General features: G+C 44.8%; 2 protein-coding genes across 3 annotated transcripts; one reads left to right on the top strand and one right to left on the bottom strand.

The window, feature by feature from the left end:
- Positions 1 to 994: 994 nt before the first annotated feature.
- LOC127343325 (ubiquitin-conjugating enzyme E2 variant 1C) lies at positions 995 to 2,820 on the bottom strand. Its single transcript, XM_051369439.2, has 4 exons — positions 2,629 to 2,820; positions 1,698 to 1,837; positions 1,472 to 1,597; positions 995 to 1,389 (listed from the first exon to the last, which is right to left on the bottom strand). The coding sequence occupies exons 1-4, from the start codon at positions 2,660 to 2,662 to the stop codon at positions 1,249 to 1,251; spliced, it is 441 nt and encodes a 146-aa protein (XP_051225399.1). The 5' UTR covers positions 2,663 to 2,820; the 3' UTR covers positions 995 to 1,248.
- Positions 2,821 to 20,807: 17,987 nt separating this feature from the next.
- LOC127343323 (uncharacterized) lies at positions 20,808 to 22,713 on the top strand. 2 transcript variants are annotated; one of them, XM_051369438.2, is made up of 2 exons: positions 20,808 to 21,972; positions 22,090 to 22,713. In XM_051369438.2, the coding sequence occupies exons 1-2, from the start codon at positions 21,118 to 21,120 to the stop codon at positions 22,372 to 22,374; spliced, it is 1,140 nt and encodes a 379-aa protein (XP_051225398.1). In that variant the 5' UTR covers positions 20,808 to 21,117; the 3' UTR covers positions 22,375 to 22,713. The 2 variants fall into 2 exon arrangements, with proteins under 2 accessions (XP_051225398.1, XP_051225397.1); XM_051369437.2 differs by having other exon boundaries at positions 20,809 to 22,713.
- The last annotated feature ends 4,768 nt before the right edge of the window (positions 22,714 to 27,481 follow it).

Below are 27,481 nucleotides of genomic sequence, written 5' to 3'. Positions count from 1 at the left end.
CCTAGAGGTGTATCTCTCTATCTCATCGTCACGTACATGTTTGTGTTGGGATTTGACACACGGACGACGTAGTAGCGTCAACTTGCGAAGATAGCTATCAAGGAAGGCGGTTTGAGGAACTAAAAACCCCTCACACGAGACCATCAAGCCAGGATAGATCACCATCCTGAAACCCCTATCTTGAAGGTCGGGAGCTTCTGAAAAAGTCATGGTGGTATTGAGATCCAGAAGGTGGATCACATGAGCAATGGTGTTGCACGCTCTCCAACGCAATTAAGAATGTATGGGTCTAGTGTGGCGAAATTGCTCCTCCATTTTCCTTCCATCCTAAGTTGTTCATTCCTCATACATATGTAGACATGCAGGTTAGCACACCACCTGTTTACCATGCCCTAATTCCACATGGGATTCTATTTCCTTGTTGGGAGCCATGTTTTGCATAGCGTTTGGTCGTATGCATAGCATCACAAGAAAGTTTCATACATGCTATTTGAGGAAAAGTGGTTACCTCTTCTCTCCAATGACTTTGTTATACACTACAAACAGTTCGCAAGTCCATAACGATTTTAGTTCGTCAGCGAATGTGCAAAAACCGTCATAGAGACGTGTTGCTTACGGTTTGGAATTCCATGGCGAACCTCGCGTCACAGATGGCCGGGCTGACGGTTAGTCTTGCACGTCATGGATCCATGACGACTTTGTGCTGGCCTAGAACCCACCGGCCCGCTCCGCTATGACAGCCTTGGCTGTCGCAGATTGCTGTCCCCCGGTCGAATTCTTGGAGGCATTATGTCAGTTCAAGGGAAAAAGTAGTCTTCTTCTGAAAACACCTACTAGTGCATTCAACATAATCACTTGTAAACTACACCTAATCACTTGTGATGTACTGTTTTGGCACACTAGGTACTCTCTATATCACACGCACCAAGGTTTCACATGCAAGATTAGGTCTTACCGACAAAATAACCAAGCATAGCACTTGCAATCCAAGAAAGAAGCAACGTACTGGTACTTTTACGAACATAGCTGAAGCTGAATTGCGTCATTACAGCACAGGTTTACCCAGGTGATAATGCCATAGCAGCTACTACTATAGAAGAAAGCAAGATAAGACACACAAACCATGCGAGGACATGGCAAAGTTTCTAGTACAATCGTTTTCACCAAATGCTGGATTAAGGTTTGATCTTATGCAATATCTAAATTGAGAACTGCGGGAGTTCTTAGATGGCAGGTGAAACGGCGCTTTCAGTAGAATGTTCCCTCCGGAGGCTGCACTAATTTCCTGTTGTGTGATGTGGCCATTTCTTTCTTAAGCTGTATCAAGATGTTCTCCATTGTGTACTCCCGGCGCCAATTGGATAACAGGTTAAACTTCCTTTGGTCAACCTGCATTTGCTCCAAGTTAAGTTTGAAATAAAAGGAGAACAAGTGATATAAAATGTTCAGTCGCACGGATACAGTGACATACCAATCCAGTCTCAGGATTTACACAGGTCATATTGATTCTTGAGTGGAATCTAACAGTCGGTGGCCTGTCTGGATAGTCCTTGTCACAGAAAAGCTTTAATTGATAAATTCGGCCCTCATGGACAGTCTACAAAGCCAAATATAGGTCAACAAAAAAAAAACACAGACTCAGATATGTAACAATCATATTTGAAGAGAACAAGAGTAAGCGAGCAGAAATATCTCACGTTGTGGGGACCAATTATTGTTCCTGTCCAAGAGCGCATGTATATATCATCAGCATCATCCATTCCATAGCTAACTGTTCCATCCCCGATGCCCTTCTCTCCTCTCTCAAGCTCTTCCAGGAGTCTGAAGTTCCTCGGCACTAGAGAAATATTTTTATGCAAGTAAGTACCAATAGTTGGCTTCCAAAAGCCTTAATAGCTTCCGCATAGGCATGTCAAAGCAAAGCAAATCTGATGCGAGGACAGCTACACAAATGAGTTTCAAAAAATTAACCCACATGCACAGAGCCAGGTAGATGTCCATACGATGGACTCCAATAAGCAATTAGGAGTCGGACGATAACCAAAGGATATTCGCAGACTACTGCAGAGTAGGTTATCACAATCTCGAATGCCAATATCTCAGATATCTTGGATTCTACCTAATGCTGTGCTACACTCTAGTATACCATCTCCCTTGGCTGCTGTAGCACATCAGAAGATTACTCAAGACTTAGACAGCTAAGAAATCACAGAAATGTGATTATACCAAACATCCAAAATGTACATCTCTTCACAAGCTCTACACGATAGTGGAAATGTAGTGTGGAAGCAATAAAAATTAATATAGTTCCAAGGATTGGTGGATTCCAGTTTTTTTTTCCTTTTCTTTTTGCTTCTAAAATTAAGAGAGTGCTACTATTAGCAGCAGAAGTTTACACCCTCAACCATCTACTTGATGACGGCAAAATATCTTCCCCGCCCGCGCGCGAGCCGGGGAAGACTCGAATCGAGCCGTGGGTTGACGGACGGGAACGGATCCACGGCGTCAGCGAACGAATCCGCAACTGATTGGACGGATAGATTTGTGGGCTGGGCGGCTGATGGGGAGCGGAAGGCAGGCAGCAGGAGAGATGAGTAGGAGCGGTGCGGGGAGCGAGCTAGGGCTTACCGACAACTCCGGCCGCGTCACCGCTGGACGCCATCCAGCGAAGCCAAGGAGCAACGGGTAGGGGACCGACGGATGCGAGAGAGGAATTCGGGGCGGCGCTCCCCTCGTGCTCCGGCTGGGGGAGGCGTGCGTTATCGGCGGCGCTCGTTCCCCTTTGATGGTGATGGTGGTGGTACACAGCCGGGTGCGACAGTGGGAGACGAAGGTGGAAGTACGCGGGGCAGGTGGGCTGGGTTGGGCCGGTCTAGGTCGGTCTGTGGACGAACACAAAGTCTTGGTTTTCTCTTCTTCGGCCTAAAGAAGGGGGAAATCTATACCACGAGTCCACGACTGAAAAAGTTAAATACATTACGGTTTTTGTACTTTTCACGGCGATTCGATTTAGTCTTTATAGTATCAAACCACAGAATCGTTGCCATGAAGTTGTTGATTTGACTCAATATCTTCCTCAACTAGCCCGACGTTGAAATCAGGATGACGTGGACAACACGTGGACATGGGATCCACTGGTAGAACGGAAAATACCATGCAATTTTATGGGTAGCCCCTCCCGCACCTCATCCAATAATTAACAGCCACATATATTTGCAAATCATACCCCTAGTTGAGCTTCATTCCTTGTATGTTCAAGGAAGGAAGAAAGGCAAGGTGGCGGAGAGCACGAGGAGGCGTTGTGAGATGGTGTTGGCGATCGGTTGAACGGAGGTCGACTAACGGTCCGAGGAGGGGAGAGGCCCTCGAGGCAACCCCGGTGGTCGTGACGATGGTCCCCATCCGCCGCCATGAAGGGGAACCATCGTCGTATTTTGGTAAGACTCACCTCGACCGCTCGGCCATGGTTTTTCTTCTAAAAAGTCAACTTTGTGTGGATGTTCGTAGAATAGAGTGACATGTACTTGATGTTAGTTCGATTCTGAATAATGGAAGAAATAAATTTAGGGGTTTTTCGCTGTTTGTAGAGTACAATGATGGGTACTTGACGGTCGTCTTCATAATTATGTTGTACCATGGAGGATTTTTTGTTGGGAATGAAAAGAACAAAGGTTATCCGGATGGAAAACCTGTCTGGTTTGACTACTATGATGTCAATGTGATGTTCATTGTTGCGATTAATGGCAACCCAGATATGAAGTTGGTGTTTGCCTTGTAATATGCTAGGTGACACTGGTGCTATTCGGTTCATCTGTCAAGAGCATGATGTTGCAGCTATTGTTGACAGTGTAAAGGATGGCAACAATTTTGTGATCATTTACATTGACCACGATGAGATTCTAGGCACATTTGATGAGTTGAGAGGCTGATCTAGTTGTTATGGTCATGAGTGTCTAGTATGACTTTGTTATAAAATAAGTAAAAACTTTGTCTATCATTTTTTCGTTCCTCAAACATACAAGGGATGAAGCTTAACCGGGGGAGGCGTGATTTGCAAATATTTGTGCCCGTTAATTATTGGACAAGGTGCGGGAGGGGCTACCTATAAAATTGCATGGCATTTTCCGCCCTACCAGTGGATCCCATGTCCACGTGTCGTCCATATCATCCCGATTTTAGCGCCGGGTTTGGTTGAGGACGAAATTGAGTCAAATCAACAACTTCATGGCAACGATTCTGCAGTTTGAGACTAGAAGGACTAAATCGAATCAACATGACAAGTACATGGACTGTAAATGTATTTAACTCTTAGAAAAAAGCCGACATTTGCGAAGGGAAAGCGACCCACTCCACACGTGACAGGTGACGCGCTGTGGTGCTAGAATATCAATGGGAAGTTGTCTCCCTGCTCGCCACGTGTCGTAAGGTGAGGATAAGGTAGAAGAGAGGTTGGGTCGGCTTTTCCTTTTTTTGCTAGATTCTTTTTTTTAAATGAAATATCTTGAGAACCATAAATCCAAATTACAAACCGTTTCCAGTTTTGAGATCCTCGTGTCGAGATCTTCGAAACTAGACGATTTTTTTTTTGTACTTCCAATACTGAATGATTGTGCTCTTGGTGTGTACCTAATTATACTTGATAAGTATTTCTGTTTTTAGTATTTTTGGTACAGTTTTTCCCTTTAATCGGTAACTGTACTCGCTCGTGTGCCTAACTATACTTCTATATTTTGTACTTACTCATATGTGCGACTATACCTGTATTTGCTCGTGTGCGCAACTGTACCTGCTCATGTACACGACTGTACGTCTGTACATGTACATACTCGTGTGCGTGACAGTACTTCTACTCATCCATATGTTCAACTGTACTTGTATGTGTTGGAAATATAAGAAAATATCCATATGAAATAATCCGTACGAGTAATTGATAAATCATGACTACGAAAATAATAAATAAACTAATCATGCAGACTAGTAAGGTAGATGAATAGATCACATGAAAACAAGACAAACTGATCGCATCTACCACAGAAACTAGAAGAAGAAACTCTAACAGAGACTAAAGAGAAACGAAAAGATCACATACTTCGCAACAGCGTCGTTGTCGCCCATGTTGAGGTTGTTGAAGAAGTCGCTGAGGTCCGGGAAGAAGTTGTCGTTGTGGAGGAACTCGTCGTCCGATGACGACGTCGTGATGTCAGTAGTCGCGCCGAAGCGCTCCCCAAAAACCTGATTGCCCCTCACCCGTACAGGTTCACGAGAGGCAGGGTTCCGGAGGCCTACTGTCCCGGCAGTCGGTGCACGCCGACGGACGGGATGAGGAAGACAAAGGCGGCGGCGCAAAGAACTGGAAACAGATAGTCGCGTATGCGTCTAGTCCCGGCGGCTAGGGTTGCGCAGGATCTTATATAGTGCGGTTCGGGAAGGTCGTGGGGCGCAACCCACATCCGAGTCGGCACAGCCACGATCCAGAAAAACCGGAAGGCAAAACGGCTGAGTAACGCGTCCGTTAATGACTCAAAATTGATTACAACCCACATCCGAGTCGGCACAGCCACAATCCAGAAAAACCGGAAGGCAAAACGGCTGAGTAACGCGTCCGTTAATGACTCAAAATTGATTACACAATTAATTTCCCAAATAGCAAAAAGATAAGCTCGGCTCGGCGAGATTCCCGCAACCCGCGGCGCGGCGCGTCGCGTCGTGACGAGGCGAGGCGGGCGGCGGAGGAGGAGGAGTGCGCGAGGGCTCTCTCTCTTCTCACTCACTTACTAGGACTAGAATAGCCCACCTTATATACCACTCCAACTCTCTCCCAACTAGCAATGTGGGACTAAACTTTAGCCCCCACTAGTGCTGCCACTGATTTTTGGAATGGGCCATGTGAGTTTCAGAATTTGATAATGGGCCATGGGCCAAAGGCCAAATGCCCCAAATTCCAGCAATCCCCCACAAACTCTTATTGGCACATCTCATCAATAAGTTTCCAGAACATTGTTTTATATACCGGTATGTCGTGGAGACTGTTAAGTTGAACTTCCACTTAAAGCTTCATATTATAATAGATTGCAACTTGGATAGTGGACTATGCCTTGAACTACAAATTTTCTGCGCACTAGCTTCATACAAAGCCTAGACCGATACTAGGCTGCCGTGAGGCTTCCTCGCGGTTTGGAGCTTATACGTCATACTACAGGGCCTTTCATGAGTTCACTAGAGAGCACCCAACTCTCATAGATTGCGACATTTTCAGACGCACTCTTTTCCTTTTCGGGGCACCGAGTGGGGCCGGAAAGGTTTTTAATGAGGCGGGCTCGCGGTGCTGCAATATAATAAAGATAGTGGAGTTATACCTCTTATTCTTCGACACGCTCGGGGGCTCAGCGCCTTCAAGTTACAAAATATATACAATATAAACTAGACTTACCGAAATATTTCGCCTTGGTACAATAATACCTCGCCAAATAGAATATCGGAAGCTAACAACTATAAATATAGCATACTCGTCAAAATCTTATTGCTTTGGTATGAAAACCTCGCAACAAAAATATAGAACTTCGACACCAAGATACTCGGGGGCTTGTAACCCATCGATGAAAAAATAAATATATCTTCTTGCAACAAGAAGAAGAATCTTCGAGATAGCAAAATAATATAAACTCTAGCCAAAGGCTCGGGGGCTCCAACAATATAGGCTGCTTTACAATATAAACAAATTCTTCGGAACCAAAGAGATCGACAAGATATAGACATAATTTCTCGCAATATAGTACAGTTCAGTTCAGGCCTAGTATACTATCTATGGATAAACCTCTGTTTGTCTTGTGCTCAGCATAGGTTCCCTTGATGAAGAATTCTGAATCCATCCGAAGAAGTTCATCCATCATCGCCTCAGCCACATGAGTAACCATCTCATTGATCGAGTCAATGTTATTTTTCCGCCGCGATTTCTTGGCCAAGCAATCAGCAACAATCTTCGTCAGGTCCAACTTGGGATGGCAAATGTGTATCATAATCATGGCAAACCTTGCGCCAGCAGTCAATTGAGCTCGCACAAAGTTATGTATACGAGGAGCATCTCTAAATTTCTCCATCAGTCCAAGAAGAGTTTCGGGAGCCTCATCTCGAGGAAATAAAGTCCTGTAAACAAGGGTTAAGGTTCTCGTGCAGAAATTGAGAAATTCGCGCACCTGACAAGCGCGATCTTGGAACCTGACAATTTGCTGGGTTCGCTCAGGAGTAGCCCAGAAAAGACATCCATGGTTAAGAGAAAGATTGACGAGGAGATTTGTCCTGACATTCACTCTTTCGTCTTCAGCGGCAGTGTCGAGAACCGAGCCTATTAAGTGACAAAGCAAGAAATTTAAGAGGAGGCACAGTGACAAAAAGAAAGAAGCAGTGTGAGGTTGAAAAAACATACCTAGCATATCCGCGCTAGCTTCAATCATAAGCTCGAGCATGCTATTTTCTCGAGTAGTGGCTTTCTCAGCTTCCGACACTGCAGCATCCTTGGCAGCTATGGCCTCTTTGGCTTGTTGAAGAGCGATTTTCTCTCTCTCGGATGCTTTTCGAGATTGTTCCATCATTGCCAGAGTTTGTTTTTTCATGGATTGAAGTTGCTGTCGAAGTTCTTGCAAATCTTGTGACAAATGTTTGCTTGAAGAACCTTCGATGAGATTATCATTGACTAGGGTTTTCTTCGAGAAGGAGGAAGCAGGAGAAGTATCGGCAGCACGAGGACTGGCAGAGTAGTTATCAAAAATCAACTGGAAAAGAAAATTTCAATATCAAATGATCGTACAAGACAGAATTCCATTGATCTTCAGGAAATTTACATAGATATTACAGAAGGAGTTCTTCAAAAGGACTACTAAGATAATTGTCGCCAAAGCTAACATGGCGACAATAGCTAAAGAAACAGAAAAATAAAAAAGAAGAGGCAATCAACTAGACCTCCGGCCTTGATGAGCTAGGAGTTGCAGATGGCTTGATCCCGAGATAGGCCAAGATTTTCTTCGTGTTGGGCTTGGCTGCCTTGATTAAAGATCGCCATTTTGTTTGCTCTATCTGGTCTGTGTCGCCTACTTTCGCCCAGTCGATAGTTTGTTGGCTATCAGCGACCAAGGCAACAGTGCTTTCGACAGCAATCTTCATGTTCTCCTGGCGCATCTTCAGTCCAAGATCTTCTGGTGGATTGAAGTCCTTGGCAAGAGCAAGGAAAGTCTTGGGCTCCTCTTTCTTCGGGAAGAAGTAGGGGAACAGCCTTGATAATCCTGTGTCAGCATGCTCCATGCCCTCGCGAACCTCGGTTCCATGAAACTCCAGGAAAGAGAGTGCGTCAAGGAGGGGATCATTGTCGGGATCTTCAAGCTCAAATTCTTGGTTTGTTTTACCTGCCGCAGAAAATATATGTTGGTCGACAGCAAGCAAGGAAAAGCAAGCCTAAGAAAGATAGAAGGGATCGACAAAGTTACCAAGGAAGCGTCGATTCTGCGTGTTCAAGCGCTTAATGATCGCCTGTTCACGAGTAGCCTGGGCGGCCTTGTGCTCGTTCAAAGCAGTTTCAGCGTCATCAAGTCTTTTTTGCAGATCTTCGACATCGGCAGCTTTTTCCTTGGCCTTCTCAGCCTCTGCTTTAGCTTGGCCAGCGTCAAGTTCAGCTTTCTTGCGAGCCGTTTCACTTTGCTCCAGTTTCTGAGCAAGAGTGTCGACAAACTTGTTGTCTTCTGCAAGTTTCTCTGCCAAAATAGTAAGGAATCGTCAAAATTGCGACAAAATAGGAGCAACAAGCTATAAACAAGGGTCATTAAAAGGTTATTACCTTCAGTCTTGCTGGCATATTCACAGTACCCAATGAATTGGGCACCGATACGAACAAGCTCTTTGATCATAGGCTGTCGAAGAAGGACAAAGAAAGAAAACATCGGTATGGGAAAAATATGAAGGCATGAAAAAACAAGCAGAGGAAATATAGATAATGACAAGAAAATCAAGAACTTACATCATCCAAGAGAGAATTAGAGGAGCTACCCAATTGGAGGGTAGGCTCCGGGATTGTTTCCACCCTTGTCCTTTTTGGTGAAGGGACAAGAGGGCTCGACGGAGGAGTGCGAACGCCGACATTTTGTTGAGGAGGCGAGGATTCTTCTCCTTCAACTGGCGTCTCCGAAACAATTAAAGTATGTGACGTGCTCGTTCGAGCAGCCACATCAAGAGTTGGTACTTCTTCCTCATCATCAATACGATTAAAAGTCGACAGCATAAAAAACAAGATAGACAAAAAATTTCGAGTACAAAAATAAGGGGAAATAAAAGTGACTTACGAGCTGATGAGGGATTCAAGATATGGATCATAAGTTGCCTTCTGACGTGAAGGACCAACTTCTTCGGTTTTGGAGGTGCCGGAATCTTCGGCATCATTCCTCTTCCTCTTGTTCCTTGGAGAAACAACAGGAGGAGGAGATTGTCTTGACAACGGTGCCTTCGGAGGCAGCCTCCTTTTCAGAAGATCCCGCAGATTTTAGAGAATCCACGGGTTCATTCACAAAGGAGGGGGCATCTTGGTTGTCATCAGTGACAACGGCCCTTTCCTCGACTTCTCCACCTTCAGGAAGAGGAGGAAGCGAGACAAGATTTGGATGGTTCTGTAAAAAAATAGGGGAAGATATCAGAAAAGGAGTTACAAAAAAGATAGCAAAGAAATAACAAATCAATCGACAAAGGTTACCTTGGGAAGTGGATTGGCGGCGCTGAATGGTTTTACACGGCAAGAAGAAGGGACAGGATCTTTTTTGCTGAGAGAAGAGATTTTTCGGACAAGCTTTTCTAAGTCCTTGACCTCTAAATCCGCTGACAACCGATCTGCGTCCTTGTCGCCAGCATATTTCCAGAGAGGGTATTTGCGAGCACAGACGGCTGCACTCTAGTCCTAAGAAAATATGCCGTGATATGGATACCTGACAACTCTTTGCCGCGAGTATTTTGCAACTCATGGATGCGAGTCATCAGGGCTTCTGTCGCTATTTTTTCTTCTTCGGTAGCCTCTGCGTCCCAGGAGCGGCGGCGAAGGATTTTCTCGGCACCATCGAAGGGAGGGATGTTGTCTTCAGCACATCCATGGTCTTCTTCCTGAATGTACAACCACTTCTTGCGCCACCCTGGACTGAGTCAGGAAGTTTGACGTCGAAGTAATCGACGGTGGGGCGAACGGAAATAACAACGCCGCCTATATTATAGGCGACGTTGGGAGAGCCATTACGGCGACAAAAGAAAATGCGCTTCCATAGCGCCCAGTTAGGCTGGACGCCAAGGATGGCCTCGCAGAGGGTGATGAAAATGGAGATATGGAGGATGGAATTGGGCGTGAGGTGGTGAAGTTGCAGACCGTAAATAAAGAGCAGTCCGCGGAGAAAAGGATGAATGGGGGCGGAAAGACCGCGGATGAGGTGGTCGACAAAACTTACCCGATACCCCATTGGAGGGGTTGGGTAGCTTTCCTCACTAGGGAAGCTCAGCGCTTTGGGCTTCTTGCTGATCCCCAGCTTTTTCAGCAGATTGATGTCCTGGGTGGAAATCTTGGACCTTTCCCACTCCGCGGTTCCCAGATCCACGGCGGCCATTGATGATTCCGGCGTGCTGTGCCTGGTCAAACTACGCAGTGGCATCAACAATGGCGCAGGAATGCAGTTTGGAGAAGATGAGATTAGGGAATTGTGGAGCGCAGGAGGTTTTGCAGAGGAGAGCACAAGAACGGCGCGAGCGGAAGTGCTCGAGGAAGAAGAAAGGAGATCTTATATAGAGGTGCGGCGAAGCGGCGGACCGTTGGATGGGAAGAGTGCGCGGTAGATGATAGACACGTGGAAACAAGGGTAAACAAGTATTTTAACATTAGAGAAGTTACGGTACGTGCGCCAGAAAAAGCGGAGGACGTGTGTCCCCCACCTGCACGACGTGTCAAGATAGTGGATAAATTGGGCCCGCAAGGCAGCGGGAGAAGACTTCTCGCGATTTTTGACTGGCAATCGTGGCTATCGTCAGCAATAACGTCACCTTGGCAGAAGGAAAAATTCGCCACAACATCTTCATAAAAGGCGACATGGAAAAATAATGTTGAGCCTTTGATCAAATACAAGTTTTTGATCAAATGCTCGGGGCTACTTTGGAAAAAAGAAAAAGAAAGACAAAATAGAAATGGCGTGAGCCTATGATCAAATACAAATATTTGTTCATAGCCTCGGGGGCTACTCCCATCGGGAGCGCTGTTCGCGCACCCGAGCAATTGTAAAACTTCGGGAGAGGGAAAAAATATAGCGGCATAAGGCGTGGAGCCTACAACCAAGCACAAGTCCTTGGCTGTAGCCTCGGGGGCTACTCCCATTGGGAACGCTGTTCGCGTGCCCGATGAAATTATAAAAAAGAAAGAAAAAATGAAAAGAAGAAAGATAGAAGAGCAAAAGAGTATATTTCGAGTTATAAATAACTCTGCATATACTCCCATCGGGAGAACAATTTAAGTCATCTTTGACTCAATAAAATGTGCCATTCCAACAGCCGAATAAGCACTCGACAATATATTCTCAGAACGCCAAAGTTCCGATCAATTTCTGAATGCCGCAAAACTTTGCGAAGGTAAGACCCCAGATCCGTTATGTGAGGCGTGGCGCCGTCTCTAACGTCGGTTTGCTACTTTTATCCGTATCAACAGATACGAAGAAAAATCCTAACGGACGCGTTAGGTACCCGATAAATTTTACTGGGACTCGATAGAATGGTAAGACCTTAAGCGGCACCTGTCGAAGTTTACACCAGTATCCCGAGGTCATGTCCAGGGACGTGATCTTGAAGTAGGTTTTTGCGGATTGCCACTAGAGCAGTTAACTAGTACCTGATCCGTCAGATGAACTAGCCCCAACTACCATTATCCCTGCACAATATAGAAGTTTATGTGAAGAAATATAGACAAGTTAAAGTTGTCGAATAAAAATAAACAGTGGAGATTTTCCCTGACTCTACGATTCAAGTAAAATCTCGGGGGCTACTGACATAGGCATCCCAAATGGGCCTGCCGAAGATAGTACCCGGGGTTTACTGAAGGCCCACTACCCGAAGAATAAGAAGATTCGGAAGCCCAAGATATTATTAAGGAAAGGTAGAGTTGTAATAGGAAGTGTTATTTGTAATCTTGCGGGATGAGTTAGAAACCTTCCCGGACTCTGTAATTTGTACAACACGAATCCCTCGGCTCTGCCTCTTATATAAGGGGGAGTCGAGGGACGAAGAGATCATCGAATCATTGTTTCTCAAACCCTAATTTCATAATTGTCGAGTACTTTTCGGCTGAAACCTTCGAGATCTACTTGCCCTCTACTTCCAACTAAACCCTAGTCTACAACCCGTAGGCATTGACAAGTTGATACCTTGTCAACTAGAGAGCACCCAACTCTCATAGATTGCGACGTTTAACAATCAGACTCATATAGGTGTGTTCTTCAAAAGATATTCTGCAGGACAACATCTCTGCTAAAATAAGCCACTCAGAACACATTAAGATAATTATCAACCTGCCATGCAGATTAGGAGAGTATTGCATCTTATGGAGTGGAAAAATTGCTATAGGGATATATACTCTCCTCCCAACTAACCAAAAACTTGTCTCCCGGCTCTAATTCACGGGATCTCCGATCACATAGAGTGGGTTACCACCGTGGGCAGCTCATACTGTGGGTCTCATACCCATCTCCCTTGATGCATTTTCTATCACATTTCGTGATAGTCCCTTTGTGAAGGGGTCTGCCAGGTTTCTAGACGTATGGATATAATCCAACGCTATAACTCCGGAGTTTCTCATTTTCCTGACAGTTTTCAGTCTCCTCTTCACATGCCTTGATGACTTCATATTATCCTTAGAACTGTTTACTTTGACGATCACTGTTTGATTATCACAGTTCATAGGAATAGCGGGTATTGGTTTCTCAACCACAGGTAAGTCCATCAAGAGCTCACGAAGCCACTCTGTTTCAACAGTGGCTGTGTCTAATGCTGTGAGTTCTGCTTCCATAGTTGACCTCGTAATGATGGTCTGCTTGCAAGACTTCCAGGAAACAGCGCCACCTCCAAATGTAAACAAATAACCACTTGTGGCCTTAGTCTCATCAGCATCAGATATCCAATTTGCATCACTATAACCCTCAAGTACCCTTGGATACCCAGTATAGTGAATGCCATAACTCGCAGTGCCTTTCAAATAGCGCAAAACTCTCTCAAGAGCATGCCAATGAACATGTCCAGGTCTAGACACAAAGCGGCTGAGCTTACTTACAGCAAAGGAGATGTCAGGCCTCGTGGCGCTGGCTAAATACATAAGCGAGCCAATGATCTGTGAATATCGCAATTGATCTCTAGCAACTCTTTTATTCTTACGAATTATCACACTAGGATCATAAGGCGTTGGAGAAGATTTGCAGTCACCATACCTGAAGCGACTCAGGATCTTTTCCACATAGTGGGACTGAAGCAATGTAATCCCACCATCGTCATCCTTCATCAGCTTGATGTTTAAGATCACATCAGCTACTCCCAAGTCCTTCATCTCAAAACAACGAGATAGGAACTCCTTGACCTCCTTAATCACAGTAAGGCTGGTCCCAAATATCAATATGTCATCGACATAGAGACAAAGAATAACTCCCTCGCCCCCACCATGGCGATAGTATACACACTTGTCAGCCTCGTTTACAACAAAGCCTTCAGCGGTTAAAGTTCTTTCAAACTTCTCATGCCACTGCTTCGGTGCTTGCTTAAGCCCATACAAAGATTTCAGTAATTTACACACCTTTCCTTCTTGACCATCTACTACAAATCCATCAGGCTGCTCCATATAAATTTCCTCTTCAAGCTCTCCATTTAGGAAAGCAGTCTTAACATCCATTTGATGAACGAGAAGACCATGAGAGGCAACCAAGGAAAGTAGTACTCGAATAGTGGTCAGTCGAGCTACAGGTGAGTATGTATCAAAGAAGTCTTCGCCTTCTTTCTGAGTATAACCCTTGGCCACAAGTCGTGCCTTGTACTTTTCAATAGTACCATCGGGCCTAAGCTTTTTCTTGAACACCCACTTGCATCCTACAGGTTTGCACCCATAAGGACGATCAGTAACCTCCCAAGTTCCATTAGCTAAGATGGAATCCATCTCGCTACGGATAGCTTCCTTCCAGTAGTCAACATCCTGAGATGCATAGGCTTCTGAAATAGAAGTGGGAGTATCATCCACGAGGTACACAATGAAATCATGACCAAAGGACTTTGCAGTCCTCAGTCTCTTGCTCCTTTTGGGAGCTTCATTGTCATCCTCCACAGGATTATCAAAGTGTTCTATAGCCATGGTTGGTTCAGGAAACAATTCCTGAGTAGATGAACTGGGCATCTCCTGAATTGATGAGCTAGACGTTTCTTTCATAGGAAAGATGTCCTCAAAGAAAGTCGCATCATTCGACTCCATAATTGTACCAACATGCATGTCGGATACCTCAGATTTTACTATCAAAAATCTGTAGCCAATGCTATGAAAAGCATATCCCAGAAGAACACAATCCACGGTTTTTGGTCCAAGCTTGCGCTTCTTGGGTATCGGCACATTTACTTTCGCCAAACAGCCCCAAGTTCGTAGATAAGAGAGTTTCAACCTTTTCCTTTCCCATTCCTCAAAAGGGGTAATGGTTTTGTTCTTTGTGGGGACACGGTTTAGGACAAGACATGCAGTCAATATCGCCTCCCCCCACCATGCCTTGGATAGACCCGATGTATCTAAACATGGCGTTAACCAAATCAGTTAGAGTATGGTTCTTTCTTTCTGCCACCCCATTTGACTGAGGTGAGTAGGGAGGCGTCCTCTCATGGATAATACCATGTTCCGCACAAAAAGAATCAAACTCGTTGGAAAAATACTCTCCACCACGATCAGACCTTAGCCGCTTGATCTTTCGATCAAGTTGGTTTTCTGCTTCAGCTTTAAAGATTTTGAAGTGATTAAGAGCTTCATCTTTAGATTTCAGGAGATACACATAACAATATCGAGTAGAGTCAATTAAAGTCATGAAGTATCGTTTCCCTCCTTTTGTCAATTCACCATTCATTTCACAAAGATCCGAATGTATAAGTTCCAGCGGTGCCAAGTCTCTTGCCTCCGCAGTCTTATGAGACTTACGTGGTTGCTTAGCTTGCACACATACTTGGCACTTGGATTTCTTGACAATAGCAAATTTCGGAATTATATTCATATTCGCTAGCCGCGTCATGCACCCAAAATTAATATGACAAAGTCGTGAGTGCCAAATATCGGACTCACTATCATTGCAAACATGATTAATAATTTGAGTACATAAGTCTGACAAAGATAAGCGGAACAAGCCTCCGCACACATAACCCTTTCCAACAAATTGTCCACACTTGGAAATTACACCTTTATTGGACTCAAAAACCAACTTAAAACCATCTCGACATAGAAGCGATCCGCTAACGAGATTCTTATTAATTGATGGAACGTGCTGCACATTCTTCAGCTGGATGGTCTTTCCTGAAGTAAACTTCAGATCCACCGTACCAACACCACGAACAGAAGCACGTGAGCCGTTTCCCATCAGCACGGAGCAAGTCCTTGCGGCCTGATAAGAAGAAAACATAGAGACATCAGAACATACATGTGTATTGGCTCCGGTGTCTATCCACCAATCGGGAGAATTACATACTGAAAGGACAGTAGGAGAAATACCGTACCCAACGTCCTTCATCTCAGTATCAACACCAATAACAACATTTGCGGACTTGCCGCTGTTCCCACGCCGATCATGGCGTTCTGGGCAATCAGGAGCCCAATGTCCAGGAGCGCCACAAACATGGCAGTTCCCTTTCTTCTTATAAGGAGTCTTCCTCTTAAAGTTGGTTGAGTTAGAGGCTTTGTTCTTCTCGTCAAACTTGCCTTTTCCATTGTTCTTATTCTTGGACTTGTGAGATTGGAAGGTTTTCTTCTGTACCATATTGGCACTAGTACCTCCCTCAAAACTACGAGCGCGTGTGTCCTTTGCTCTCGCCTTCTCTTCCACATGAAGCGAGCCAATGAGATCCGAAACAGAAAACTCTTGTCTCTTATGTTTCAGAGAAGTAGCAAAGTTCCTCCACGAAGGAGGAAGCTTGGCAATAATGTCACCGGCCACAAATTTGTCCGGTAAGGTACACTTAAACTGCTCGAGTTCTTTGGCAAGTGACTGAATCTCATGAGCCTGCTCAATCACGGAGCGCTCATCAGTCATCCTGTAGTCATAGTATTGCTCCATGACATACAATTCAGTGCCAGCGTCTGAGACCCCAAATTTGGCCACGAGCGCATCCCACGCATCTTTACCATGGTCGAAAGCCATGTACGGGTCAACAATGTTGTCCCCGAGAATGCTGAACAAGGCAGCCTTAAACATGGCGTCGACCTTCTCAAACTTTTCCTGCTCCTCTGCAGAGAGAGGCCCCTCTGGTCTAGCATCTGTGGCGCTAAAACAGCCTAGGTTCGTAAACCATAGAACTGCCTTTGTGCGCCACCTCTTGTAATGCATACCATCAAAGAGAGGAGGTCGAGTAGCGGCAGCAACGCTGCTTGAATTAATTTGACTAAATTCAGGTTTTTGGATTGTTGGAAATATAAGCAAATATCCATATGAAATAATCCGTACGAGTAATTGATAAATCATGACTACGAAAATAACAAATAAACTAATCATGCAGACTAGTAAGGTAGATGAATAGATCACATGAAAACAAGACAAACTGATCGCATCTACCACAGAAACTAGAAGAAGAAACTCTAACAGAGACTGAAAGAGAAACGACAAGATCACATACTTCGCAGCAGCGTCGTTGTCGCCCATGTTGAGGTTGTTGAAGAAGTCGCTGAGGTCCGGGAAGAAGTTGTCGTTGTGGAGGAACTCGTCGTCCAATGACGACGTCGTGATGCCAGTAGTCGCGCCGGAGCGCTCCCCAAAAACCTGATTGCCCCTCACTCGTACAGGTTCACGAGAGGCAGGGTTCCGGAGGCCTACTGTCCCGGCAGTCGGTGCACGCCGACGGACGGGATGAGGAAGACAAAGGCGGCGGCGCAAAGAACTGGAAACAGGTAGTCGCGTATGCGTCTAGTCCCGGCGGCTAGGGTTGCGCAGGATCTTATATAGTGCGGTTCGGGAAGGACGTGGGGCGCAGCCCACGTCCGAGTCGGCACAGCCACAATCCAGAAAAACCGGAAGACAAAACGGCTGAGTAACGCGTCCGTTAATGACTCAAAATTGATTACACAATTAATTTCCCAAACAACAAAAAGATAAGCTCGGCTCGGCGAGATTCCCGCAACCCGTGCCGTGGCGTGGCGGGCGGCGGAGGAGGAGTGCGCGAGGGCCCTCTCTCTTCTCACTCACTTACTAGGACTAGAACAGCCCACCTTATATACCACTCCAACTCTCTTCCAACTAGCAATGTGGGACTAAACTTTAGTCCCCACTAGTGCTGCCACTGATTTTTGGAATGGGTCATGTGAGTTTCAGAATTTGATAATGGGTCATGGGCCAAAGGCCAAATGCCCCAAATTCCAGCAGTATGTTGTACGCATATGTACTCGTGTGTTGTATGCATCTGTACCCGTGTATTATGCATAACTGTACTTATGTGTAGGTGTACTTCTTTACTGAACGTACTTATCCCTGCAACTAAAAAACCATGCGGTAGAGGCAGGTGGATGATCAGAGATAGAGCTAATTGATTTGATTTGCATAGATTTGATTTTATAGATTTGATTTGCATGCATGTGCTAAAACAGGTACGGTGGTGTGCGGTTGCAGCTTTCCAATGTACTACTCGCGAGGCGAGCGATGGTGTACGTGTGTGGGCAGTGCACTCGCCCGCATTGCGCAGGAGAGCTGATGAGGATATCCCTATCGAACCACTACCTCCGTTATTGCAAGATGAAGAAGATGTTGCTGTGAAGCTCAGTCCATTAAAGTCAAAACAACAGGTAAACTTGTTCTTAAACGATACTTTGATTGATGAGAATTTTATACTACCTAAATCTTTTGACTTGTGTATGACCGGATACGAGGATAAGGAAGCATCGCACGAGGAGGAGGAGAACATATGGACATGGTGCTGAACATGAAGACACCTCATGGACGCGCGAGGGAGGAGAGGGAGACATGCGCGAAAAAGGAAGACGAAGTCCCGGTCGGCGCTACGCCCGGCGCGCCGGCCGCCACGCTGGCCGGCCCGATCCCACGCCCGGTCACACCGGCTCCCACGCCGGGTGAGCGCGACGGGCGCCGGCTCCTAGACCGGTGACATCCGGATGGGTATACTGAGAGCCCGCCCCTTGGCCCGGTCACAGCCCGGCCCCTGGCCCGGTCGACCGGCCCCCAGGCAGACCGTGTCCGAGTCAGTCTCGAACAGATCCCGATCTGGATCGGTTATTATTGTATTTTCTCGACTTCCCTGAACCCCTATATAAGTGCCAAGGACGTCCCATAATAGTTTTAGACCACGTTTAAGATAAACCCTAGTTCGTAGTTGATTGCTTTTCAACTCTATTGAATCTATACATCAATTCGCATCGATTTGGTGTTTTTCTACTAAAAGTTTTGTGTGATCTGCTGTTTCATTGGGAATTAGACGGTTGCAATTTACTGTTTCGTGGTCGGCGGCTACGTGTGCAAGTGTGTGTAGTGACGAATATCTTGCAGGATTGAGAGCTGTTGCATTGGCGACATGAATCAATCGAGAGACTTCGTCGGCGTCATACAAGTTATCTCCACCTTCTCATCGTGTTATCTCCGCTGTATTCATCGTGTGTGCATCACCACCACCCCTTATCAAGAGCACTCACTTGCATCGTGCGTAGTCGTTCGTGTCGCGCAGGAACCCAATAGTTAGGGTCGCATAGATTGATATGTGTCACTAGCTGGTGCGTTTCGCGGGAGAATGTTTCTCTCCGCGAAGATCAGTCTCTAGGTAGATCCGATACGCGGTCGCTCACGCAGCCAGTTCTATCTTTCGTTAGATGGGCCTAGCTAAGGTCCTTCCAAAGTTCCAAGCGACCAGGTACAGCAACTTCAGCGACGGAAAACATATACAGATCGTAATTCCCGTGGTACCAGCGAACTACATGCCTGGTTAAAAAATAAAACCTGAAAACCAATCTGTAATATTCTAAAAATGTTCATGATTTTTGGAAATGTTCAGATTTTTAAGATGTTCATGAGTCAAAAAAAGAATTAGTTAAAAAAAATCAGATTTGAAAATGGTTCACTTTTTTTTTTGAAAATGGTTCACTAGGTAAAAAGGTGCAGATTAAGAAAAACTTCATGATTTAAAGAGGTTCAAATTTTAAAAAATGTTCACGAGTTAAAAATGTTCATATTTAAAAATTGTTTACTGAGTAAAAAACGGTTTAAATTTATTAAAAAACTTCACCCGGTAAAAATGGTTATGTTCACGAGTAAAAAAAAAATCAAATTTTAGTATATTTTATAAAAAAGAAAAGGAAAGATAACAAAAAACTAATAGGAAGAAAAGGAAAGGACATAAGAAAGTAAAAAAAATGTCGAAGATTTTAAAAAAGTTTAAAATTTACAAATTTCATGATTTTAAAATGTTAGTTTCAAAATTACTCAGGTTTTAAAAATGTTCAATTTTTTAATTGTTCAAATTCAATAAATATTCATCGGATAAAATGGTTCCATTTTTCTGTGATTTCAAAAATAATTCAAATTCAAAAAAAAGTTCACCGAGTAAAATGGTTCCAAAATTTTAAAAAGTTACCTAACTTTAGAATGGTTCACCATGTAAAATGGTTTCAAATTAGAAATATTCATGACTCAAAAATTTAGTAAATGTCTCTTTAAAACAATTGCGTGTTCTTAACTCAACTTAATTGTGTGTCTATGTCTTCGGTGACAAATTTGGGTTTTTGTGTTTTTTTTCTATTTTCTTTGATCTGCTTTGTAAGAAGTTTTCCTCTCCACCTGGTTTGGCCGTTGCAGCTTTATTTATCAAATGGGACGAAAGAGAAGATAGACTGAGAGATACAAAGGTGAATGGAGGATTGGTTGATTTTTTTGAACAATGGAGGGGTCTAGAAGACCCTAGTGGAGCTTCATTCACATACCACGTGGTAGGTATAAATTACAAGGAGGCCCCTAACAAAACTCTCCTTAAAGAACCTGACCCTCATTTATAGTTATAGATAACATCCTGGTAAGAAAAATAAAAATACAACTAAATCCTTGAGTGGCTCCCCCAAAGCTCGCCGGCGTCCTCAAGGCGTCGCCACCGAGGAACAAGGTTAGAATGCTCGAGCGCCCCCTTCCGGCGAGGATCCGCTGCCACTAGACACCTCCAAGCCACCGAGGATGCACCACTTGGCGGCGAAGAAGCGGTGAGCTCTAGTAGCAGAAGCGGTGAAGAGCCTCCGCATCGGTGGTTGAAGAGAAGCCACCATGCCGGCCGAAGATCGTAGAGGCGAGGATGCCTCCCGCGTGGTTGAGCTCGTTGTCGTCGCACCACCGCAGCAAAGGCCGGCGTTGCCTCAAGAAAGTCACAGCTCCACCGCCCTTTCTCCCCTCGCCTCCACAGCAGGACAGAGAGGAGCTTTCGAGAGAGGTCGAGAAGGAGAAAGCCCGGATGATTGGTTGATTTCGGTAGCGTGTGTGTGGCCTATGTAAAAATCTGGGCCTATGCGAAACTAATCTGGGCCGTCCGCGGCCTATAAATTCAGACCACAACCGGCTCATTTTTCTTCTTCTTCTTCAACCTCCAGATTTCCCTTTGCCATTCATTCCCCAATCGAAAACAGAAGGAAACGAAAACAAGAAGAGGTCCGTAGGCGATTGATTTGTGCCCTTATTAATCCCCCAATCTCACCGCGCTAATCCTCCTCCTTCCTCGTCTTAATCCCCCCACCACCAATCGGCGCTAGCTAGGGTTAGGGTTTCGACGGACGAATCGCTGCTCCGGCCGGCCACCAAATTCCACCGATCCCGGCCTGGTACACATCACAGATCAGCTCTCTCCACGAATCCATCCATCCTCGCGGCCATGGATCCCAACCAGATGATGATGCCCCGGAGCTTCCCCATGTGGCCACCCACCTCCTCCGACGCCATGCCGCCGCCACAGCTGCCGTTCCTCCCCCCACCCAACCGCGGCTGGAAGCGCAAGAACCCCAACCCCAACCCCAACTCCAACTCCGCCGCCTACCAGCCCCCCGCCATCGGCGACCTCCAGGTGCAGAACCGCGCCAAGGCCCGCCGCTGGTTCAAACCCAACCCCAACAGCAACCGGAGGCCCTTCTTCCACAAGCCCAAGGCCAAGGCCCCGCGCAACACCTCCTCCTTCATCATCCGCGCCAAGCGCGCGGGGGGCATCGCGCCGCTCGTCTCCCCGAGCCCCGTCACCCCCGCCGTGCTGCCCACCCCCGTCATCTCCCCCGCCCACGACGAGAGGCTCCTCTCCGACGTGCTGGCGCAGCAACAGTGGGGCGTCGACGGCTACGGCTCCATGAAGGGCCTCATCCGCCTCCGCCCCGCCAACCACGCCCCCTCCTCCTCCTCCGACGACGACGACTCCAGCGGGGGAAGCGATGTGGAGGAGCACGTGGAGGTCGAGAGGAGGCTCGACCACGACCTCAGCAGGTTCGAGATGGTCTACCCGCAGCCTGGCCCTGGCGCCGTGTTTGAGGACGACGACGAGCTGTACGACCAGAACCAGGAGGATGATGTGGATGTGCATGTTGCGAGGCTGGAGGAGGAGAATCTCACGCTCAAGGAGCGCCTCTTTCTCATGGAGCAGGAGGTGGGAGACATGAGGCGCCGTCTGGAGGCCATCGAGGCACGATTCTCTGACGCTGCTGTTGCTAATGCTGCTGCTGCTGCTGTGGAGAATGGCACTGAGGTTGGTAATGCTATTGCTGCCGCAGCTGGTGCTGATGACGCAGTTGAGCAGGCTTTGGAGAATGGCACTGAGAGGGGTGATGCTAATGCTGATGCTGTCGAGGTGGTGGCTCTGCAGAATGGCACTGGGAGTGGTGCAGCTGGTGCTGTCAACCACACCGTTGAGGAGGCTCTGAAGAATGACGCTGAGATGGGCGATGCCACCGCTGATGCTGGCAACACATTTGAGGATAGCACTGAGAAGGGTGATGCGCCTGATAATGGAGTCAACAAGTCTCTAGAGAATGGCAGTGTAGAGCCTGAGAAGAGCGGCAAGGAGGAGGAGAGCTACAGCGCAGGTTCAGAGAAGAACGCTGAGATTGGTGATGCTGCAAGTTTCCAGGGCAATAGCCAAGAGGCCTGAGGCTCTTGGGCTATTGGCTGGTGGAAGAAAGATAGACAGAAGTGGTGGTTATTGCTGTACATACTTGTCGGCCACGGCAGACCCAAGCGATGCGATGGTGATTCCGTTTTTGGAAACTGACACGTTGCATACCAGCGGTGGTTTGTCGTGTAGACAATGTAATGTGTTTCCTTTCCTGGAGCTTCAAGAAACGGTTCGTCTGCCGTTTTGAGTTCCCTCTGTTTTAGTAAACCTTATAGTGTTCAGCTGTGTTGCCCAAAGTGGTAGATACTTTAAGATGATGATGGTTTTGTTGTTATTGTATCCGTTCATTGTGATGATGACATTTGTTACTGCTCCTTTTGTTTTGCATTGTCGTGGTTAATTCTGTTGTTTACAATCTCATTGAGTTTTCTAGTTTGTGAGTGACAGATACAACGTATTAGGCTCCATCTGGTAGCAGTCTAGCTGAATAGAATCAGTCAGGGCTACTGCTGGTGGTAGCAAAGCTGGTAGCTTGTTGAAGATTGTTGTTATGAACAACTGAACCGTTTTTCCTTCCTAGCCATAACCAGCGGTAGCAGATTGTGTGATCTTTTTGTTTTTATTTTGTTCTCAAAATTCAACGCTAGACTAGACTAGAGTAACTGATGCCCTACTTTGTTATGGCATTATATATTTTTTTCTTACTTGGTATTAGAATCGAACATCGACTGATCAATGGACAAGTTGGTGTCTAGTCAGTTTACAGGAAACCCGAGGATATGAATCATCACTCCATCTGTTTGCATCTTCTGGCAGATTCAGTAGAGGTACAAACATATATGCACAAATGGGCGTGATGAATCTTTCCTTCATATATACACAGCTGAGGACAATGACACTGCGATGGCCGCTGATGCAGTGTTGCTGACATGATATCTGAGGTTGGCACAGAGAAGTGTGATGCATCATCTGGTGCTGATAATGCAGTCGACAGTTCTCTAGAGAGTGCCATGGCCAGTGGCTGTGTAGAACCAGAGAAGACCGGCGAGGAGGAGAAGTGCAGTGCAGATTCCGAGAAGAATGTGAGATTGGTGATGCTCGGAGTGCCTAGGAGAATGGGCAAGACAGCAGGTAGGCCTCAGGCACTTGGGTTATGGACTGATGGAAGAAAGACAATGGAATGACCAAGTGGTGGTTATTAGTGTACATACTTGTCGTCGACGACGGAGCGAAGCCACACAACAATGATTCGCCTCTTGGAAACTGACACGTCGCATAGCAGCGGTGGTTTGTTGCGTGGACAATGTAATGTGTTTTCTTTCCTGGAGGCTGACTCTCCAGGAAACGGCTGTGCTGTTTTGAGTTCCCTCTGTTTTAGCATATTTCTTGCGGAGAAACCTTCTAGGGTTCAGCTGTGTTGTTTAAAGTGGTAGATACGGACCTGGTGAATTTTTTAAGTTAAGATGATGATGATTTTGTTGTTACTGTATCCATCCACTGTGACAATGAATTTTTTTTCTTACTGCTCCTTTCGTCTTGCATTGTCATGGTTAATTCTGTGGTTTACAATCTGATTGGTTTTGTCTTGGTTTGTTAATTGTATGAAAGTTAGTACATATTATGCTCTATTAGTACATTCCCACTGGTGGCAAAGCTGAAAATGAAGATGAGTAGAATCAGTTAGGGCTGTTGCTGTTGGTGCCAAAGCTGGTAATGTAATGTTGTTATGAACACCTGAACCATTCTTCCTTCCTAGCCATAACCAGCAAGTATACTGTATGATCTTTTTTGCTTCTGGTTTGTTATTAAGATCAACACTAGACTAGAGTACAGTAGTAGGTATGCATAACTGATGCCCTACTTTCTTCTGGCATTAATATATTTTTCGTATTTAGTATCAGAATCAAAACATCGACTGATCAATGGACACATTGTTGTCTATTCAGTTTACAGGAAACCAGAAGATATGAATCATCACTCCATTTGTTTACATGTTCTGATGTTCTAGCAGATTCAGAAGAGGTGCAAACAAATATACACAAATGGGCGAGATGCATCTTCATATTTACACTGCTGAGGAAAATGATATTTAGATTTTTTTTTTTGCGAGAAGAGAATGATATTTAGATGGCCGCTGGTGCTGACAATACATTTGAGGATGGCACGGAGAAGGGTGATGCATCCTCTGGTGCTGATAATGCAGCCGACAAGTCTCTAGAGAATGGCATGGCAGTGGCAATTAGAGCCACAGAAGAGCAGCAAGGAGGAGAGGTGCAGGTTCCGAGAAGAATGCGGAGATTGGTGATCTCGGAGTGCCCAGGACAATGGCTAAGACAGCAGGCAGGCAGGCCTGATGCACCTGGGCTATCAGCTGATGGAACAAAGATAGACAATCGAATGAGGAAGTGGTTGCTATTACTGTACATACTTGCCGCCACCGACGCAGTGAAGCCACGTGACAGTCATTCACCTTTTGGAAACCGACACTACGCATAACAGCTGTGGTTTGTCGCACGTGTAATATGTTTCCTTTCCTGGAGGCTGACTCTCCAGGAAACGGTTGGTGTGCTGTTTTGTGTTGCCTCTGATTTAGTATATTTTTTGAAGAAACCTTCTAGTGTTTTAGCTGTGTTGCTTAAAGTGGTAGATACGGAACTGGTGAATTCTGTATGTTTAGATGATAATATCATGTTGTTACTTCTACCCGTCCATTGTGATGACGAAATTTGTTACTGCTCATTTGGTCTTGCATTGTGTTGGTTAATTATGTGGTTTACAATATGATTGGTTTTGTATCGGTTGGTACATTGTATGACAGATGCTACATATTATGCTCCATCTAGTACATTGACGCTGGTGGTCACTGTCATCTTTCTGTTGGGTGTATTTGTTATAATTTCTTTTCATATGTTGAAGATTTATGTTATGAACACATGAACCATTATTCCTTCCTAGACATGACCAGCAGTAGCATACTGTCTGATCTTTCTGTTCCTCTTTTGTTCTCAAGAATCAACACTAGACTAGACCTAAGTGGTGATGAGTCAACTCAGCTGTAGTAAAAACACAATTAATTTAACTTTTTTTTATTTTACTTCTTTTTCTTATGTCGAGATAATTAATATTGTTCTTTATGTACACAGCTGTTCCTCACTTTCTCCTTGGCTGTTGAAGCGCTATATTCATTTATGCAGGATGAATCGGAGCACAAGTAAAGCATCGATTTTGGTATGTTGACAAATGACTCTGTCCCAATCGTTTTATGTGTTGGTTCTTGATTGTGTTTATCTTGGGAGGGAGAAAATAATGACCTGATACTGAAACTGGTCATGTTATGCAAATACGGTTACTGTGATGCATTATGCTGTATTTATTAGTATGCTATGTGTTAGGTTGGTCCAGTTCATCATCGTGGATAACTGAATTCTATTCTCAAGGTAAAATTACCGGTCAATGTTCTTAAAAAAACCACGATTGCATCTATACTTTGGAGTCAACGAAAAGTGATTATCTGCTGTCCAACTTCTGTGACCTGTTACATTATTTCCTGAGAAACTAAGAATTTTTTGGTGATCTTTTATTTCCATGCATCCACAACCTTTTCTTTCTTCACTCATGACCTATCAATCTGTTTATTGTCCAAATATTTTTCCTCTTAAAAATATATTTCAGGCATTACCTCATTGTCTGTGCTGTCAAACCTTTTGCTCAATTTACTACTCCTTCCTTCTTGCATTGTCATGGTTAATTCTGCGGCATTCAATCAGATCAATCAGATTGATTTTGTCTCGTTTTGTGAATTGTATGACAGATACTACATATTATGCTTCATCTAGTAGTATGATAGGGCATGTGAGGGGGTAACGAGTGCATTAGTTGGAGTAACATGGTAGTATGGAACTAGACAATGACCAAAAAGTTTGGGTTCTACTATAATTTTACCTTTCCGTTGTTGCCTCACTAAGGATTAACGAATGCATGTGTTACTATCACCAAGTGACCAACAATGATGATCTCATATCTTTTAAGGTAGCATGTTTGATATTCAACATCTTGTCATAGAAGCAAATGCAATACCATGTTTATCTGAAATCTAGTTTGTGGAGTTTTATTTTACTAGAGAAGTATTAATGAGATGTGCAATATCATCGCAACCATAGGACGTGATGTCCATATGAATACTTATCACACACGTAGTGAAGTTATATCAATACTATGACTTTCTTGATCCTATTTGATTCCATCGTATTTATAAGAGAGTAGATAAGTGAACCCATGAACCCCGATCTATTTCTAATCATAAGAAATACCTTTTACTTGCATTTACATAGCTTTACAATTTCAACACTGAACTAATCATAAAATACAAATTAAAACATTATATTTTCTGCATTTAGTTCTTTCATATAAACTACACAACTACCATTACCATACCACTTTACTTTTGCATAACATATAGATTACCTTTCATATTGCATTTACTGTATTTATTTTGCTGCATATTTACTTTGTTTACTTTACTATTATATTTGTGTTCAATTCTAATACGAAAACCTTGTGTTTAAAAACCACTTGTTGAAGTTTGGGACGCAGGGCAACACTGCTCTGTTTTGTAGGTTGTTGGAAGAGAAAAGAAGAAGAAAAAAAATTCTTACTAGAGTTTTCCTAAGAGTTCGATATAAACCCTCAAGTCACCCTTGTGGGGAAGAAGCTCTTGCTACATCACTTTGCCCTTGGAGTGCCAACAATTAGTATCCTAGTGAATCTGGTGTCATCAATAATCGATTGTATTAACATTTTTCCAAATTGATAAATCTTAAGGTTTCTAAAAAACGAACAAAATCATTGCACTGAGAGATAGAAAGAGATTATGTCCAAAACCATATGGTGCTTTTGGCTATTATATTTTTGGAAATGGTGGTGTGAACAACCCCGAAATCAGAAATCAAAAACAAATTGTTGTTCTGACTATCGTTGACACACGTAGAATCTAGCTTGAACAAAAGGACACGACCGTTGACAAGGGATGTCGATGAGTACCCATTGTCCACGTACCCAACGGGTAAAAATCCATTAGAAGAACGGGTATGGATAAATAATTACCCATGGGTATGTAAAAAGCAAAATAGCGTACCCATCGGGT

This window comes from Lolium perenne, chromosome 3 (genome assembly GCF_019359855.2).
Source record: "Lolium perenne isolate Kyuss_39 chromosome 3, Kyuss_2.0, whole genome shotgun sequence".
NCBI lineage: Eukaryota > Viridiplantae > Streptophyta > Magnoliopsida > Poales > Poaceae > Lolium > Lolium perenne.
The sequence above is the reverse complement of the archived record's forward strand: the minus strand, read 5'-3'. Positions and strand labels throughout refer to the sequence as shown.

Coding starts and splice junctions, on each gene's coding strand:
- LOC127343323 (XM_051369437.2), top strand. CDS start 21,118: ATGGATCCCAACCAGATGATGATGCCCCGGAGCTTCCCCATGTGGCCA.
- LOC127343325 (XM_051369439.2), bottom strand. CDS start 2,662: ATGGCGTCCAGCGGTGACGCGGCCGGAGTTGTCG. Junction 1,838..2,628: donor TGACGCGGCCGGAGTTGTCG/GTAAGCCCTAGC, acceptor ATATTTCTCTAG/TGCCGAGGAACTTCAGACTC. Junction 1,390..1,471: donor TAAATCCTGAGACTGGATTG/GTATGTCACTGT, acceptor GAGCAAATGCAG/GTTGACCAAAGGAAGTTTAA.